Source organism: Vulpes lagopus, chromosome 7 (assembly GCF_018345385.1).
Source record: "Vulpes lagopus strain Blue_001 chromosome 7, ASM1834538v1, whole genome shotgun sequence".
Lineage (NCBI taxonomy): Eukaryota > Metazoa > Chordata > Mammalia > Carnivora > Canidae > Vulpes > Vulpes lagopus.
This window is the reverse complement of record NC_054830.1, coordinates 80,715,906-80,730,723: the sequence shown is the minus strand read 5'-3', so window position 1 is coordinate 80,730,723 and position 14,818 is coordinate 80,715,906. Positions and strand designations below refer to the sequence as shown.

Genomic DNA, 14,818 nt, shown 5'->3' with positions numbered 1-14,818 from the left:
TAGAGACTTGTAAGAAAAAGTCTATACAAAACCACCAAAGTACAGAATAACCTGATGCTTTTCAGAAACTGCAGATAATTTAGTTTAGCCATGGTGTGGTATGGATGGAACTATTTTATTCAGGGAAATGAAATTTGTTTGTTTTTAACAGTTTATGGCATGTTTTCATTTGCATTTTAGAAAGGTCACTCACTGGTTGTTTAGAAAGATCACTCCACTGAAAGGTGGATTGGAAAGGATGTCCCGGGGGTCCAGAGATCACCATGATCAGAGTCATCAGAATAACAGATATAGTTGAAGCTTTGAGTGGATGGGAGCACCGGGGAGAACGTATGGAGTTGTGAAGGGAACCAGGACAGAGAGCCCTGAGGATACAGTAATTGAAGGGTGAGCAGAACAACACCTAAAGGTTCTGAGAAGAATTAGGAAAAGAAAAGGGAAACTAGGAGAGAATGAAGGCCCACGCAGTGGAGGAAGAGGAAGTTTCAAACAAGAGTTTGGGTTCAACAAAGTTTTGAAGAGAAATCATTGGCATTAATGAAGGCTGAAGAATCCTGAGAGTAACATTTGGGAGTAGTGAGGGTAGAAGCCAAATCTCAGAGGGTTTGGAAGGAGAGATAAAGCGAGGGAAGGGGAGATAGAGGGAAATGTGCTGTGCTGTAGCCTCTGGTTGGGTCCATTGGCCTCTCAAAGGAAGTGAGTTTAAAAAAAACATAAATGGTGTTACCTCTGCTATTAGGGAGACTCAGACACAAAGGAGCTGCCCTCAGGGTGGCAGATGAAAGGAGATAAAGGGGATCAAAAACAGCAGATTGGCCAGAGTCCTTTGGAACCCACTCCCTTCTTAGACTTCATCATCTGGCGGGGGTTTCTAGACACAGGCGATGCTGTAGCAGGCATTTTGAGGGCAAGAACAGTCCTGGTCAGAGATGGAAGAGGTATTAAAAGTGTTGTTTTATTGGGTAAGACTTTTTATATAGAGATGCTATTCTGTTCCATAAGTCTTCAGTGACCTCCCACAGGGCTCTTCTCTCTTTTCTATATGTTTTTTTAAAATTAAAGAATGAGGGAAGCCTGGGTTGCTCAGCCGTTGAGCATCTGCCTTTGGCTCAGGGTGTGATCCCAAAGTCCTGGGATCGAGTCCCACATCAGGCTCCCTGCATGGGGCCTGTTTCTCGCTCTGCCTGTGTCTCTGCCTCTCTCTCTCTCTCTAGAATAAATAAATAAAATCTTTTTTAAGAAATTAAAATTAAAAAATAAAAGAATGAGTGATAATTCAGTGAATTCATGAATGACAAAAGAAGCTGAGATCTCTTTGAGATCCTGAGCAGCAGAGTCAAGATTCAAAAAGATCTTACCAAATCTGGAAAAAAACAAAAGCAGGGACCCCTGTGAAGTTTGATAGATAAGCTGTACTTGAATTGATCTGGAATATTTAATTGATTGCACACTCAGAATGAGGCAGCAGTTTGGAAGGGCTTCCAAATAGCTAAAATGATATATTCATTGATAGACTCCAGAAGGGAGAAGCTAATAGTCCTTGACCATTCAGTTAGTGCTCACCTGCAAGTTCTGGGCTCTCCATTTGAAGAAGGAACTGAGAGACTGGAGCTGTGTCACCTACAAAACAGCAGACTTGGGTGACTGTGGTCTCTGACTCCAATTTTCTCAAGTGCTGTCACATAGAAAAGTGAGAAATCTTAGTCTCTGTATTCCCTGGGGACAAAACTGAGACCCACTCCCCAGATAAGGCCCCTCCTTCCTCTCGTTCCTCTGCCTCAAACCCTATCCTGGGGACTGAGGGAGGATTTTTTATTTTTTTATTTTTAAAGATTCTGTTTATTTATTCATGAGACACACAGAGAGAGAGAGGCACAGACACAGGCAGAGGGAGAAGCAGGCTCCATGCAGGGAGCCTGATGCGGGACTCAATCCTGGGTCTCCAGGATCACAGCCCAGGGCTGAAGGCGGTGTTAAACCACTGAGCCACCTGGGCTGCCCTGGGGAGGATTTTCTAAAGAGTAGAAATAAACAGTCCAATTCAAAGATACTTTATATCAGGGGTATAATAAAGCTACGGCTGGGAAGGCCTAATCTGATAGCCAGGATCAGTTTAGCCTTGAAATTTGATATTTAAAAAAATGGAAAGGAAGGGAAGGAGGCATTCCCAGCAGGAAAAGCTGTGTGCTTAAAGATGGGAATGGGGTGGGAAGAATGGTGTCAATGAGAATGGCAGGTGTGGAAGTTTGAGGGAAGAGCAGCCTAACTGGTGGCAGGTGTGGATACCCATTTGCGAAGATTAGACTTTATCCTGTGGGCAGTAGGGCCACAGGGGATAAAACTGGTATTTTAGGAAGCAATCTGATTTATGTAAGAAAATTTGGATGCAGTTAGATGAGGCTGAACCAAGGGTGACAGTGAGGATTCATTCATTTAACAAGTATTTATTCAGTACCTACTATGTACTGGCCTCTATTCTAGGCACTGGGGATATATCAGTGAACAATTCAAAAACTCTGTTTTTTGGAGCCCTTATGAGGAATAATAGATCATAAACAAGATCATTTCTAACAGTGATAAAATGCTAAAAAGAAAATAAAACAGGATAGTGAGACAAAGTGTGACTTGTGAGACGACTCGGTTGGGCACCACTGAGGAGGTGATGTTTGAGCTGATGCCTGAATAATGAGATGATTTCTGGCAGAATGGCAGGTGCAAAAGACCCTTGAATGTTAATGAACTTGGCTTGTTCAAGAACAGAAGTGTGGCTGAAGGAGCTAGTAAGCAAGGGAGAATGACAAAGGTTGCTCCCATGCACAGATTGGGGATGACAGGAGGATATAGGTTGAACATGCGCCCTGGGAAGCCTATGAAGCCCCTCCCTAACGGGGTTGTGATCACCATCCCCTTAAGACTCACTGGAAAAAAAAAAAAAACTCACTGGAGTAAATAAATGGGAAAAGATGAGGGATACCATTTCCTATGTAGTGCAAAGTGATAGAACATTAGGCCCTAAGTCAGACTCTGACTCAGAAGCCTAGCTCTGCCACCATCTACCTGTGTGCCCTTGGGCAAACGACATTATCTCTCTAAATTTCCAATACCTTATCTGTCAGGTAAGGATATTAATTCCTGTCTCACCGATGTGTTGAGCCAGAGTTGTGGTAGCGAGCCACGCCCAGGGATTCTGGCTCCGTAGATGCTTATAGCGCCACCTTGTGTCATTCAGATGTTTTCAGTGTGCGCAGTGTTTTGTTAGAAACCCAACTCCTACCTGCAGGCAACCCAGCTGCGCAGTATCTTGGAGTTTTGTGTTTAGTTCTAAGCCCCATGTCTTAAGAGACGCTGACCTGAAGACTGGCCGAAAGAACAGGAGAGGACCAATCCTGAGGACCACAGCTCTGTGTAGAGGGAACAAATGTCAGCCCTAAGGCTCCAATGCCAGGATCATGAAAGAATGGGAACGGTATGGATAGGGGTGATGGGATGCTGATTCCAGATGCAAATAAAGATTACAGTTAGATTTGATTAAGAATGAAATGAATTGGCTTTAGTGGAGACAGGCGATGATGAGCAAAAGCTTAAAGTAAACGGTATCTTACTCTGAAAACCTGTGGCTCTAACTCCAACTCTTTAGACCTTAGAAACAAAGGATATGGTAGTTCTGTCATTGACCGAAATGGAAGTTATCACAGGAAAGGTGATAAATGAACTGCTTTAAAATAAATAACAAGGGCAGCCCCCGTGGCATAGCAGTTTAGCGCCTCCTGCAGCCCGGGGTGTGATCCTGGAGACCCGGGATCGAGTCCCATGCCAGGCTCCTTGCTTCTCCCTCTGCCTGTGACTCTGCCTTTCTCTCTCTCTATGAATAAATAAATAAAATATTTTAAAAATAATAAATAGCAAATTGGCAGGGAGGGGCAGAGGGAGAGCAAGAATCTTTTTTTTTCTTTATTAGATTTTATTTATTTGAGAGAAAGAGAGAGCACATGCAGGGGGAGAAGGAGAGAGAGAATCTCCAGCAGACTCCCTGCTGAGCACAGAGCCTAACATGGGGCTCGATTTCTCTACCCATGAGATCATGAACTGAGCCAAAATCAAGAATCAGATGCTTAACATACTGAGCCACCCAGGCACCCTTAAAAATAGCAAAATTTAAGTGAAAGCCTAATCCTCAAGCAGAATGATCCATAGATCAGGTGGAAGGTTGGGGCTAACACTGCAGGTTCAGGAGTCATCCATATGAATGTCTGAACTTGAATGCAGGGGAGAAAGTATAAAGGGCGAAGGGAGCCTTAAGACAGACCCACCCTTGAAGTCAAGAAAATGAAGAAGGGGTGAATAGTCAAGAGTACAAGAGAGCTCAGCATCATGAAAACAATAGAAAAAGTTTTAGATGGGAGGAGCACTGTCATATTCCCAAACTTCGATCTCCCTTAACCCAATCTATTCCTACAACCCAGGTCCTGCCCATCTCTTCCCCTCTCCCCAGTGAGCATCGTCTGCCTGCTGCTTTGCTTCCTCTCGTGGGGGTCTCAGGGTCTGTCTGTCTGATTTCTCCTCCATCACTGTTGCCACAGGGGGTGGTGCGGAGAGCCGACCAGTCCTTCGCTACAGCAAGGAACAGAGGCCAACCACGCTGCCCATCCAGCCCTTTGTGTTCCAGCACCACTTCCCCAAGCAGTTGGCCAAGGCCCGGGCCCTCCACAGCCTTTCCCAGCTCTACAGCCTCTCTGGTTGCAGCCGTGCACAGCAGCCTGCCTCACTGGCTGCCTCCACTACTCAAGCCCCAACCCTAGCTTCCTCTGGGGAATCACAGGCACCCACCAACAGAGGTGCCAGGAAAGCTGGGCCTGAGCCAGAAACTTCACGGCCGTCACCCCTGGGTAGCTACTCCCCCATCCGCAGTGCTGGCCCCTTTGGGCCCAGCACCGACTCTTCTGCTTCCACCTCGTGCTCCCCTCCTCCAGAGCAGGCCACAGCCACAGAAAGCCCACCCCCATGGAGCCACTCCTGTCCTCCTGTTGCCCGGCCTGCCACCTCCCAGCAGCCACAGAAGGAGGATCAGAAGATACTGACCTTGGCTGAGTACCGTCTCCATGGAACAGGAAGCTTGCCTCCTCTGGGCTCCTGGAGATCGAGCCTCAGTCGAGCAGAAAGTCTAGCCCGGGGAGGTGGTGAAGGCAGCATGGCCTCCAGGCCCAATAACGGTATGAGCTTTACCCTCCACCATAGGCATTTCCAGCCTCCACCCCCTTGATTGGTGTCTTATACTCCAGCCTGGGGTCAAGGGTTAACATGTTTGCATATCCTTCCCCAGCATCTATGGATAATATCCACATACTCCCAGCCCTCGTATATTACATGGGCCCACGGGGTGGATACGAAATGCTGTCTCCTGCTAATTCTTGCCCTTCTCTTCTGCTAATCTCTTGCTTTCAGCCAACCACTTATCCCCTCAAGCACTCAAGTGGCGAGAATACAGGAGAAAGAACCCGTTAGGGCCACCTGGATTGTCAGGGAGCCTAGACCGACGGCCACAGGAAGCTCGGCTGGCCCGAAGGAACCCCATCTTTGAGTTCCCTGGCTCCTTCAGTGCTGCTGGCCATCTGAACTATCGGCTGAATGGTGTGTGGGCCCGGTCCCCAGTGTACCCAGGGCAGGCTCTACTACAGCTGGGCAGGGCTAGAGAAGGGGTCAGTCCCAAAGGAACATGTCTCAGAGGGTATGAGGCACAGAACTGAACTGCAACTCTTAGAAGGAGAGTTGCTTGAGATTGATTTTTTTCTTCTTTCCAGGTCAAATAGTGAAGCCATTACCACTGACTTGCCCTGACTTCCAAGACCCCTTCTCCTTGACTGAGAAGCCTCCAGCTGAGTTTTGTCTGTCCCCAGATGGCAACTCAGAGGCCATTTCCATTGACCTGCTTCAGAAAAAAGGTGAATGTTAAGCCCAGCTCAGGCCAGGAATTCTGTTGTCAGTACCTATTTATGCTTATTGCCCTGCTATCTAGCCCTCCAGAATATTTCCCTATCTTAGAACCCCAAGTGCTAGGAAGGAATTAACACAGGAATTGGGGCAAGAGATAGAAGTCCGTGCATTATGTATGACAAGCGTGCATGAGTGCGTGAGGATCATTTATCAAATCCTTAAGAATCAGGCATCAGTCTCTTACCTCAGGGAGCTAAGTTGAGTGAGGAGACTGCCATGTCACAAATAAATGGCTGTGTGCTCTAATGCTCCAAGTACTAGAGGCCTAACAGCTTGGGCAAGCATGATGGTAACATCTACTAAGATATTGAGCAAGTAAGGGACCACTGGACTGGGAAAGAGCTGTTTCAGTGAGATGATGGGGAAAGAATTGAGCAGAATGTAGTTATGTCTTTCAGGTGGACAAGGAAGTTGAATTGATGACCAATGGCCTCTGTTCTCTGGGGGAAATAGAACCCAGGGCTTGAGACGAGGGGTGAAGATTTGGCAATGTGAGAGTATAGCAGAGGGTACCGCAAGTCACATATCCAAGAAATGCACTTGTCCGTCACTGCTCTGAGTGGCCCTGGACTTTCTCTGGCAGCCACTAGCCTGGTTTCTCAGAGCAGAGAAGATGGGTAGTTAGCTTGATCCAGGACTGGAGTGAGAGGGTCTTGAAGAAGCAGTCACTGAGATGGGTCCACTGGTGGGGAAAACATTACAAGGCTTGAGAACTGGGCAAAACCAGGAAGGGGCCAGGGTCTAGTCCTCGGTAAGATGGGGACCCATGTACAGGGACAGAGAGAGATAGTGAACGTTCCACCCCCTCCACTTCCACCAACGGCTCAGTTTCAGTTGAGTTGCCCAGGGACTCACTTAGGAACGAATCATGGAATCCTTACTTGCAGGGCTAGTGAAGGCGGTTAACACTGCTGTGGACCTCATCGTGGCCCATTTTGGCACAAGCCGGGATCCTGGAGTGAAGGTAGGCAAGAACCTGTGGAGAGCTGAGGTCTACCTTGCTGATCCTCACCCATTCTGTGCTACCACCTTCTGCTCTCTTGCACCTAGAACCCAGAATTGGGTACATCGGGAAGGGAATCACAAGAAAAGCATGCTGAGGTCTAAGAAAGTCAGGTCCAAGGCCAGGCCTCGGATGATTCCCTGTTCTTCTCTACTGCATCCACAGGCAAAGCTGGGGAACAGTTCTGTGAGCCCCAACGTGGGCCACCTGGTTCTGAAGTACCTGTGCCCCGCAGTCCAGGCTGTGCTGGAGGATGGGCTCAAGGCCTTTGTGCTAGATGTCATCATTGGGCAACGTAAGAACATGCCGTGGAGTGTGGTTGAGGCTTCCACACAGCTAGGTAAATGCTGGGGGGCAAGAGGAAGGACCCTAGGCTGAGATTTGGATCCAGGAGACAGGGCATGTGACTGTGTACTCTGGCTTCCTCAGGCCCGTCCACCAAGGTCCTGCATGGCCTCTACAACAAGGTCAGCCAATTCCCAGAGCTCACCAGTCACACCATGCGTTTCAACGCCTTCATTCTCGGCCTACTCAAGTGAGTGTGTGGGGCAGCAAGAGTGGCAAAGCAGACCTGCAGGATCTGCGGCCAGGGCCCAGGCTCACTTTCTCCCCATCCAGCTACAGCCTCTCTCATCCCTGGTTTCCCACTACACCCACAACCCTCTGGCACTGATCAACAACATGGTCTTTTGCTTTTATAAATCTGTATTCTGGTTTATTTGGAAATTAATCTGGTTCTCTGGATATTGTAAACCTTGAACCAGTCAATTCCAGCATGACTTCCAAATCTTGCCCACCATAAGTCTATCTTGAAATCCATATCATAGTATCCTTTGTTCTCAAGTCTGGGCCTGGGTCGTTCCCTTCGGAACTCTCTACACTCACTCAGTAGCTGCCCTGACTTCTTGGGTCCTATGCAAACCAGCTCCATTCTAGAGGGAAGTCATTGGCTTGTGAAACACATGTTCACCACCCCTCCCCACAACATCCCCACTGACTTTCTTTTAAAAAAAAAAAATTATTTATCTATTCATGAGAGACACACTGGGGTGGGGAGGGCCGGGAAGCAGACTCCATGCAGGAAGGCCGACGTGGGGCTCAATCCTGGGTCTCCAGGATCCGGCCCTGGGCTGAAGGCAGCGCTACACTGAGCCACCTGGGCCACCCCCCACTGACTTTCCAGAACTATTTTACATGAAATGAACCAGTAGGGGCACCTGGGTGGCTCAGTCAGTTAAGCATCTGCCTTTGGCTCAGGTCATGATCTCAGGGTACCCCCCTCAGGCTCTCTGTTCAGCGGGAAGCCTGCTTCTCCCTCTGCATCTCCACTTGCTTGTGCTCTCTCTCTCTCTCTTCCTCTCTCAAATAAATCAAATCTTTTTAAAATTACAAACATTTTTTTAAATTTTATTTATTTATTCATGATAGTCACACAGAGAGAGAGAGAGAGAGAGGCAGAGGGAGAAGCAGGCTCCATATAGGGAGCCCGATGCGGGACTCGATCCCAGGTCTCCAGGATCGCGCCCTGGGCCAAAGGCAGGCGCTAAACCGCTGCACCACCCAGGGATCCCAAAATATAAACATTTTTAATGAAGACAGTGTTTTGTGTCAGATAAGTAGATAAATGTGTTTTTTTTTTTTTTTTTTTTTTAAAGAGCATCTGGGTGGCTCAGTGGTTGAGCATCTGCCTTTGGCTCAGGGCATGATCCTGGGGTCCTGGGATCGAGTCCCATGTCGGGCTCCCTGCAGGGAGCCTGTTTCTCCCTCTGCCTCTGTCTCTACCCCTCTCTCTCTCTCTCTCTCATGAATAAATAAAATCTTTTTTTTTGTTTTGTTTTTTTGTATTTTTTTTATTGGAGTTCGATTTGCCAACATATAGTGTAACACCCAGTGCTCATCCCACCAAGTCCCCCACTCAGTGCCCGTCACCCAGTCACCCCATCCCCCCGCCCACCTCCCTTTCCACTACCCCTTCTTCGTTTCCCAGAGTTAGGAGTCTCTCATGTTTAGCCACCCTCTCTGATTTTTCTCATTTTCTTAAAAAAAATAACTAAAAAAAAAAAAGAACCAGGTAGCATCCCTGCCATTGAAAGAAAATGTTCACCTATGTCTCAGCCCTGTGTCTGAAACCCCTTTCTCCTTTGTACCTTATCATCTGGCTGTTTCCACACAAGATTCAGCTCTCTCTACCTGTTTCCTACAGCATCCGGTCCCTGGAGTTCTGGTTTAATCACCTCTATAACCACGAAGGTAAGGCCCGGAACACTGCTCTGTCTTGCAAATTCAATATAGGCCAGACTTCAGGGGCTTAGAAGAGGGAGTCACAGCTCTGTAGAGATGGTAGAGCTGGGGAGGGCAACCACCCAAGCTTTTGTCTTCAGAGTATGGGCTTCCACCCCAGTCTTCCCCCAGCTTCTACTTACGTTAGAGTTTTGGAGTCAGCAGGCTACTCAGGCAATCTGGAAGCCAGGGTGGCCGGAACCACCCCCCACACCTCTCCCCTGAACTTAGGGCCACCACTTAGGGTTGCAGAGGTCACGAGGCAGCCTCCATTGCAGTGGAGCACACCTGAGTGTCCAGCAGCTCTGCCGGGGTGGCCTCTGGGGGGCCCGTTCCAGGCCAGGGTCTGCTTCTCTGTGGGGCTCAGGCCCTCTCTCCTGCTCCCCTAGATATCATCCAGACCCACTACCAACCGTGGGGCTTCCTGAGTGCAGCGCACACCGTGTGCCCCGGCCTCTTCGAGGAGCTGCTGCTGCTGCTACAGCCCCTGGCCCTGCTGCCCTTCAGCCTCGACTTGCTGTTCCAGCACCGGCTCCTGCAAAGTGGGCAGCAGCAGCGGCAGCACAAGGAGCTGCTGCGGGTGTCCCAGGACCTGCTGCTGTCTGCACACTCGACACTGCAGCTGGCCCGGGCCAGGGGCCAGGAGGGGCCCGGAGACGTGGACAGGGTGGTCCACGGGGAGCGGGTGAAGGGGGTGGGCGCCCCTGAAGGTGGAGAGGACGAGGAGGAAGACGAGACAGAAGAGGTGGCAGAGGCTGCAGGGGGCTCAGGGCGCGGCAGGTGGGCCCGAGGCGGGCAGGCCGGCTGGTGGTACCAGCTCATGCAGAGCTCCCAGGTCTACATCGACGGCTCCACTGAGGGCTCTAGATTCCCCCGTGGGGGCACCAGTAGCAGCATTGAGAAAAAGAAAGGGGCCGGAGGCGGGGGACCACCCCCGCGAGAGGGAGTCGTCGAGGGGGCAGAGGCCTGCCCTGCCCCGGAGGAGACCCTCAGCCGGGACAGGGGCTGGCCCTTCTGGATGGGAAGCCCCCCTGATTCTGTGCTGGCTGAGCTGAGGCGCAGCCGGGAGAGGGAGGGGTCCACTGCCCCCCCAGCAGAAAATGAGGAAGGAGCCTCAGAGCCTTCCCCTGGGGGCATCAAGTGGGGACACCTCTTTGGCTCCCGAAAGGCTCAGCGGGAGACCCGGCCCACAAACAGGTGAGAGGCAGCCCGTGGTGTGGATGGAGGGATTTGGGGAGCCTATCTGATTAAGCCAGGGCACGGATAGATAGAGCCCTGGCTGCTCTCCCCTAGGCTCCCCTCCGACTGGCTGAGCCTGGACAAGTCCATGTTCCAACTAGTGGCACAGACAGTGGGTGCCCGCAGAGAGCCAGAGCCCAAGGAGAGCCTGCAGGACCCACACTCTCCAGTCTTGCCGTCCAAGCCTCCGTGGTAAGCCCAGGAAGACAGGACTGGGGGGCTGGGTTTGGCTTTGGGTGGGGTTTCTCTGACCTCCATTTGTTGTTTCCCCAGTGAGGTGAAGGCCCTGTGCCATCATCTTGCCACAGGCCCTGGACAGCTGAGCTTCCACAAGGGAGATATCCTACGAGTGCTGGGGCCAGCTGGAGGAGACTGGCTGCGCTGCAGCCGTGGCCCTGACACCGGCCTGGTGCCTCTGGCCTATGTGACCTTGACCCCAACTCCAAGTCCAACCCCTGGAAGCAGCCAAAACTGAGGCCCTGTGCATGCTGGTGGCCTCAGGGACCCTCATAACCCCTGACTTGGAGCCTGAGAGCCCTTCCCAAGCCCTCTGGCTTGGCCACAGAGAGTAGACTGAGAGCTGGGGGCCATACATCCCTGTGCTCAGTGTTAATTACTCCCCATTAACTGTCCCAGTGACCTCATCCAGACCTCCACCCAGGAAAGGAGGGAAGGGATGCAGCACTGGGCTGCCAGGATTTCCCTGGCCCATCTGGGCCAGCCCCTCCATAGATATGGATAAGCACTTCCCTATGGAGGGAGGTGACCAGAGACCCATTTGCAGGGTTCCCTAGGCCAGGTGATGAGGAGGAAAGGTGACAGTATTGGGGCCAGCTCCCTAAGCCCCCAAATGTAAATAGGCTGTGGCCAGTGCCTGGTGGTCAGAAGAGGGAGGAGGAGCCCAGGCTTCTGTTTATGTATTTATTTATTTATTTATTACACCTATTAATAAAAAAGGTGCTCGGCCTCCAAACCATTTCTCTTTGTGCCTCCCCCTCCACCCTCGGGCCCAGCTCTCTTCTTTCCAAAAGGATGTCTGGGATAGGAAGAAAGAGAAGAGAGACTTTGGAGTCCAGGTACCTACACCAGGAGCTGCTTCTGGAGGGTGGTGAGACCTAGTGCATCATGGGTGAGATGCCCATATGTGCGCCCGAACTGGAACTTATATCCTGTATGGACAAGAGTCTGTCACTTGTAGCCAGTGGTGTGGAGAACCATTTTTTTTTTTTTTTTTCTCAGCTAGTGCCTAAGCCCTCTGAAATCTGGTCCCAACTTTGCAGTGTGAGCTCTTTCTCTGCCCAGTGAGAAAGCTGAACTACATGATCCAAGCCGCCGCCCCCCCCCATACCTATTAGTTCCAGCCCCTAAAACCACTTCCACCCATTCCACACACAAAAATATTCCAGTCCCCTCTGGGGCTATCCATACCTGGCACATAGCCCCCATAATTAGGTAAAAGGCCCAGGTCCTGAGGGTAGGTCCTAGAAAGTGGAGGGAGATGTCTGGGATCCTTCTGGGGTCTGTCCCCTGAGTACATCTGTCCAAATTCCTGCAGTGCCCGGTTGGTGAGCACAGGAAAGCTGGAGCCGAAGAGGAAGCGGGCACGGGGCACATAACCAGTGAAGCCTGGGGGGATGGGAACACTGAGTCAGGACCTCCTGGGGGCCTCCCCCTGCCTTTGATCATCACCTATTTCTCACCTGGCATGAAGAACTTGCGAGGATCTTTGTCATCCATGGAATAGGGGGAAGCCTTGTGAGAAGTCGGCAGAGAAAAAATAAGGCTATCAGATCCAGCCCCTGCTCTAACAGAAGCTCCCTGGATGGTAGAGCTGGCAGTCAAGCCCACATCCCCTTTACCCCCAGCCATGCTACTCATGGCCACCCTAGGCCTGGCCACACAGAGGTTGGCTCCCCACTTCACCCCCACCCCTGCACTCCCTCCAGCCTTCTTGGTCTCACTTGTTCTGTCTCTTGCCCCAGCTCTGGCTCCTTCTCTGCCTCTTGCTCTGGCTCCAGCTTTGGCTCTTGGTCTTTCTCCACATCTTTTGTACCTTTGGCCTCCCTTGGCGGCTCTGCACTCCCTTGTCCCCCAGACCACCGTGTGAAATCATTTAGAGCCTCAGCCCAGACCTGGCTGCAGTTCTTGGCAAAGATGAACTGTGCCTGGGGTACAAAACCTAGGTGGGAGGGGGCCAGGAAGATTCCGATCAGTGTTTGGGGTGCACATTCTGGGCTGGGAACACCTGTTCAGACTGTCCGTACATACCTGTGTATCCAGGGATCATGCCGGAGCTGAGCCTTTCATGCCGGCGCCTGACAGGCAGCCTTCCCCTGGGAACCTCAGGAGATACTGGTGGCCGGATGGGAGGCAGAAGTGTGCGATGGGCAGGGGGCCAGGCTAGGCCAGGAAATCCTCGAAGTAGCTGACCGGTCATTTGCCCATAGGTCTGGCCCATGCTGAACCGAAGTAGGGGGCAGTGTCCAGTGTACCTGTGGCACAGGACTCACCCACTCACCTCTAGACTCCCCCCACTCCATCACCCCCAGAGATAGGAACAGAGACCTCTGAAGGCCTGATTTTTTTCAAGATTCAGCTGTGCATATATGTGGAGCAGCCATTTCCCAGTTCTCTAGGTTTTCAACCCTTCCCCTCTGCTGTCACCCTGTTACCATGGAGAAGACAACACAGAGCTTCATGGCAGGCCCAGCTACCACCGTCCCCTTGCTCTTCCTTTTCCATCCAACACCATAAGTATCTCAGCCCAGGGTGCACCACACCAGTTTGTGTACTGGCCCCCAAGGTCTGGGTGGCACAACCCTCATGGCCTTATACCCCTATTCCCAGAAGCAAGCAGGGGTGTGCTCTGGGTAGAAGTCTTACCCTGGGATATAATGAGCATTCTGAGGGTTCAGCCCTGGTATGGAGGTGCTGGCCACAGCCATGGGAATCCAGGCAGTTCCTTTGTTACCCTTGGAGCGGGAGCTGTAGGCTGTGTGTACTGCGTCCAGGGCTGTGGGGCGGAGCCAGAGGCAGGAGGTGGTACCAAGGGAAGAGAGAGGGGAGGAGGCGCTAGTGAACTAACTGCCAGGTCCAATGCCAGCAGAACAGAAGTGGGGGGCGGGGGGCTCACTGGTTTATGAGCTCCAGAACTACTTGCAGTCGACCATGTGGGGGCAGGGACAAGACTGAGTGTGGCCTTCCTGTTCCAGGGAGCAAAGGAAGTCCTAAGGTGGGAGATGGGAGGACAACCTTTCCTTCTTAAACCCCCTCCTGAAGACACATGGGTGCTGCTCTTTGTGTTGGTTGAAAGTGACAAATTTCCTGGGAAAAGCGGGTCTCTGAGGGGAGCCAGAAGGAGGTGACTGGGAGAAAAAGGAACCTAGAGACTTTTAAGCAGTGACATTCAGTTTATTTCCAATCATTTAATTTGACAAGCATTATTTATTGAATACTCACCATCATCTGGATTATCATCCAACAAATAATGCCATGCTCTGCGAGGCAGAAAAGCTAAGCTCCACATGACTTCAGCCAAGTCATGTAGTATCTCTGAACTTTTTATGAAGTGCAGATACTAGGATTTATCTCACTACTGTTCTGAGGCTCAAATTAGCATATACAAATGTGTTTTTGTAACAGTCAAGACCATGAAGTGAGAAAGGGGAGGTTGGAGGGGAAAGAGCACAGGAGGTCACTCCGTCATGGGCTCCTACTAGCTTGTGGCCTTGAGCCAACCTTACCTTCTCTGAGCAGGCAACTTAACTTCCGCTGAATGTCCGGAATGCCTGTGTGACTCACCTGTTGAGCGTCTGCCTTCGGCTCAGGGCGTGATCCCAGATCCAGGATCCAGTCCCACATCAGGTTCCTTACAGGAAGCCTGCTTCTCCCTCTGCCTGTGTCTCTGCCTCTCTAAGTGTCTCTCCTGAATAAAATCTTAAACAAACAAACAACAACAACAACAAAAAACCTTCTGAATGTGACTTCCCTAAACTTGAACGTAAGATTAAAATAACCTAACCTACCAGGGTGCTGTTAAGGATAAAGTCAGTATGGGAAAGAATTTACTCAGGACCTGGCACTCAGCTACTAAAGTTTTCTTCCCTATTGTCTAATATTTTCTCTAAGCTTCTAACACATATGGGAGATCTGTGAATGGTTAGTAAATTCAGCGGATATGGATTTTCTTACTGTGAGAGTTCAAGGAAAGGAAGACGGTCTGGGTTTTAAGACTAGGGGACAAATTAGAATTTGTTAAGAAAATAATTCAGGGGGTGCCTGCCTGACTCATTGGTAGCCCATGCA

General features: G+C 50.6%; 2 protein-coding genes across 6 annotated transcripts in view; one reads left to right on the top strand and one right to left on the bottom strand.

Moving 5' to 3' along the window:
- The window catches only part of RUSC2 (RUN and SH3 domain containing 2), a 70,475-nt gene extending 58,989 nt beyond the window's left edge, over positions 1-11,486 (top strand). For 2 of the 3 annotated variants that reach the window (XM_041760957.1, XM_041760958.1), the window contains exons 3-12: positions 4,581-5,210; positions 5,443-5,628; positions 5,799-5,939; positions 6,879-6,955; positions 7,160-7,334; positions 7,424-7,529; positions 9,198-9,244; positions 9,664-10,471; positions 10,568-10,705; positions 10,787-11,486. In XM_041760957.1, coding sequence (XP_041616891.1) covers positions 4,581-5,210; positions 5,443-5,628; positions 5,799-5,939; positions 6,879-6,955; positions 7,160-7,334; positions 7,424-7,529; positions 9,198-9,244; positions 9,664-10,471; positions 10,568-10,705; positions 10,787-10,988 — 2,510 coding nt within the window. In that variant the 3' untranslated portion in view covers positions 10,989-11,486. The remainder of the gene's footprint in view (positions 1-4,580; positions 5,211-5,442; positions 5,629-5,798; positions 5,940-6,878; positions 6,956-7,159; positions 7,335-7,423; positions 7,530-9,197; positions 9,245-9,663; positions 10,472-10,567; positions 10,706-10,786) is intronic. The other variant, XM_041760959.1, reaches the window with a different exon arrangement.
- A 63-nt stretch (positions 11,487-11,549) lies between these two features.
- On the bottom strand, positions 11,550-14,564 carry FAM166B (family with sequence similarity 166 member B). Of its 3 annotated transcripts, none has more exons than XM_041760962.1 (7): positions 14,315-14,564; positions 13,397-13,526; positions 12,782-13,005; positions 12,475-12,692; positions 12,214-12,265; positions 11,942-12,139; positions 11,550-11,682 (listed from the first exon to the last, which is right to left on the bottom strand). In XM_041760962.1, the coding sequence occupies exons 2-7, from the start codon at positions 13,456-13,458 to the stop codon at positions 11,594-11,596; spliced, it is 843 nt and encodes a 280-aa protein (XP_041616896.1). In that variant the 5' UTR covers positions 13,459-13,526; positions 14,315-14,564; the 3' UTR covers positions 11,550-11,593. The 3 variants fall into 3 exon arrangements, with proteins under 3 accessions (XP_041616896.1, XP_041616899.1, XP_041616898.1); XM_041760965.1 differs by having other exon boundaries at positions 12,782-12,972; XM_041760964.1 differs by lacking the exon at positions 14,315-14,564 and having other exon boundaries at positions 13,397-14,193.
- Positions 14,565-14,818: the final 254 nt, after the last annotated feature.

What these genes read in the sequence shown, in the direction of transcription:
- FAM166B (XM_041760962.1), bottom strand. Translation starts at nt 13,458, where the DNA reads ATGGCTGTGGCCAGCACCTCCATACCAGGGCTGAACCCTCAGAATGCT. An exon ending in TGGGGCAAGAGACAGAACAA is followed by an intron (nt 12,266 to 12,474) that starts GTGAGACCAAGA and finishes ACTTCTCACAAG; the next exon opens with GCTTCCCCCTATTCCATGGA. An exon ending in TCGCAAGTTCTTCATGCCAG is followed by an intron (nt 12,140 to 12,213) that starts GTGAGAAATAGG and finishes CCATCCCCCCAG; the next exon opens with GCTTCACTGGTTATGTGCCC.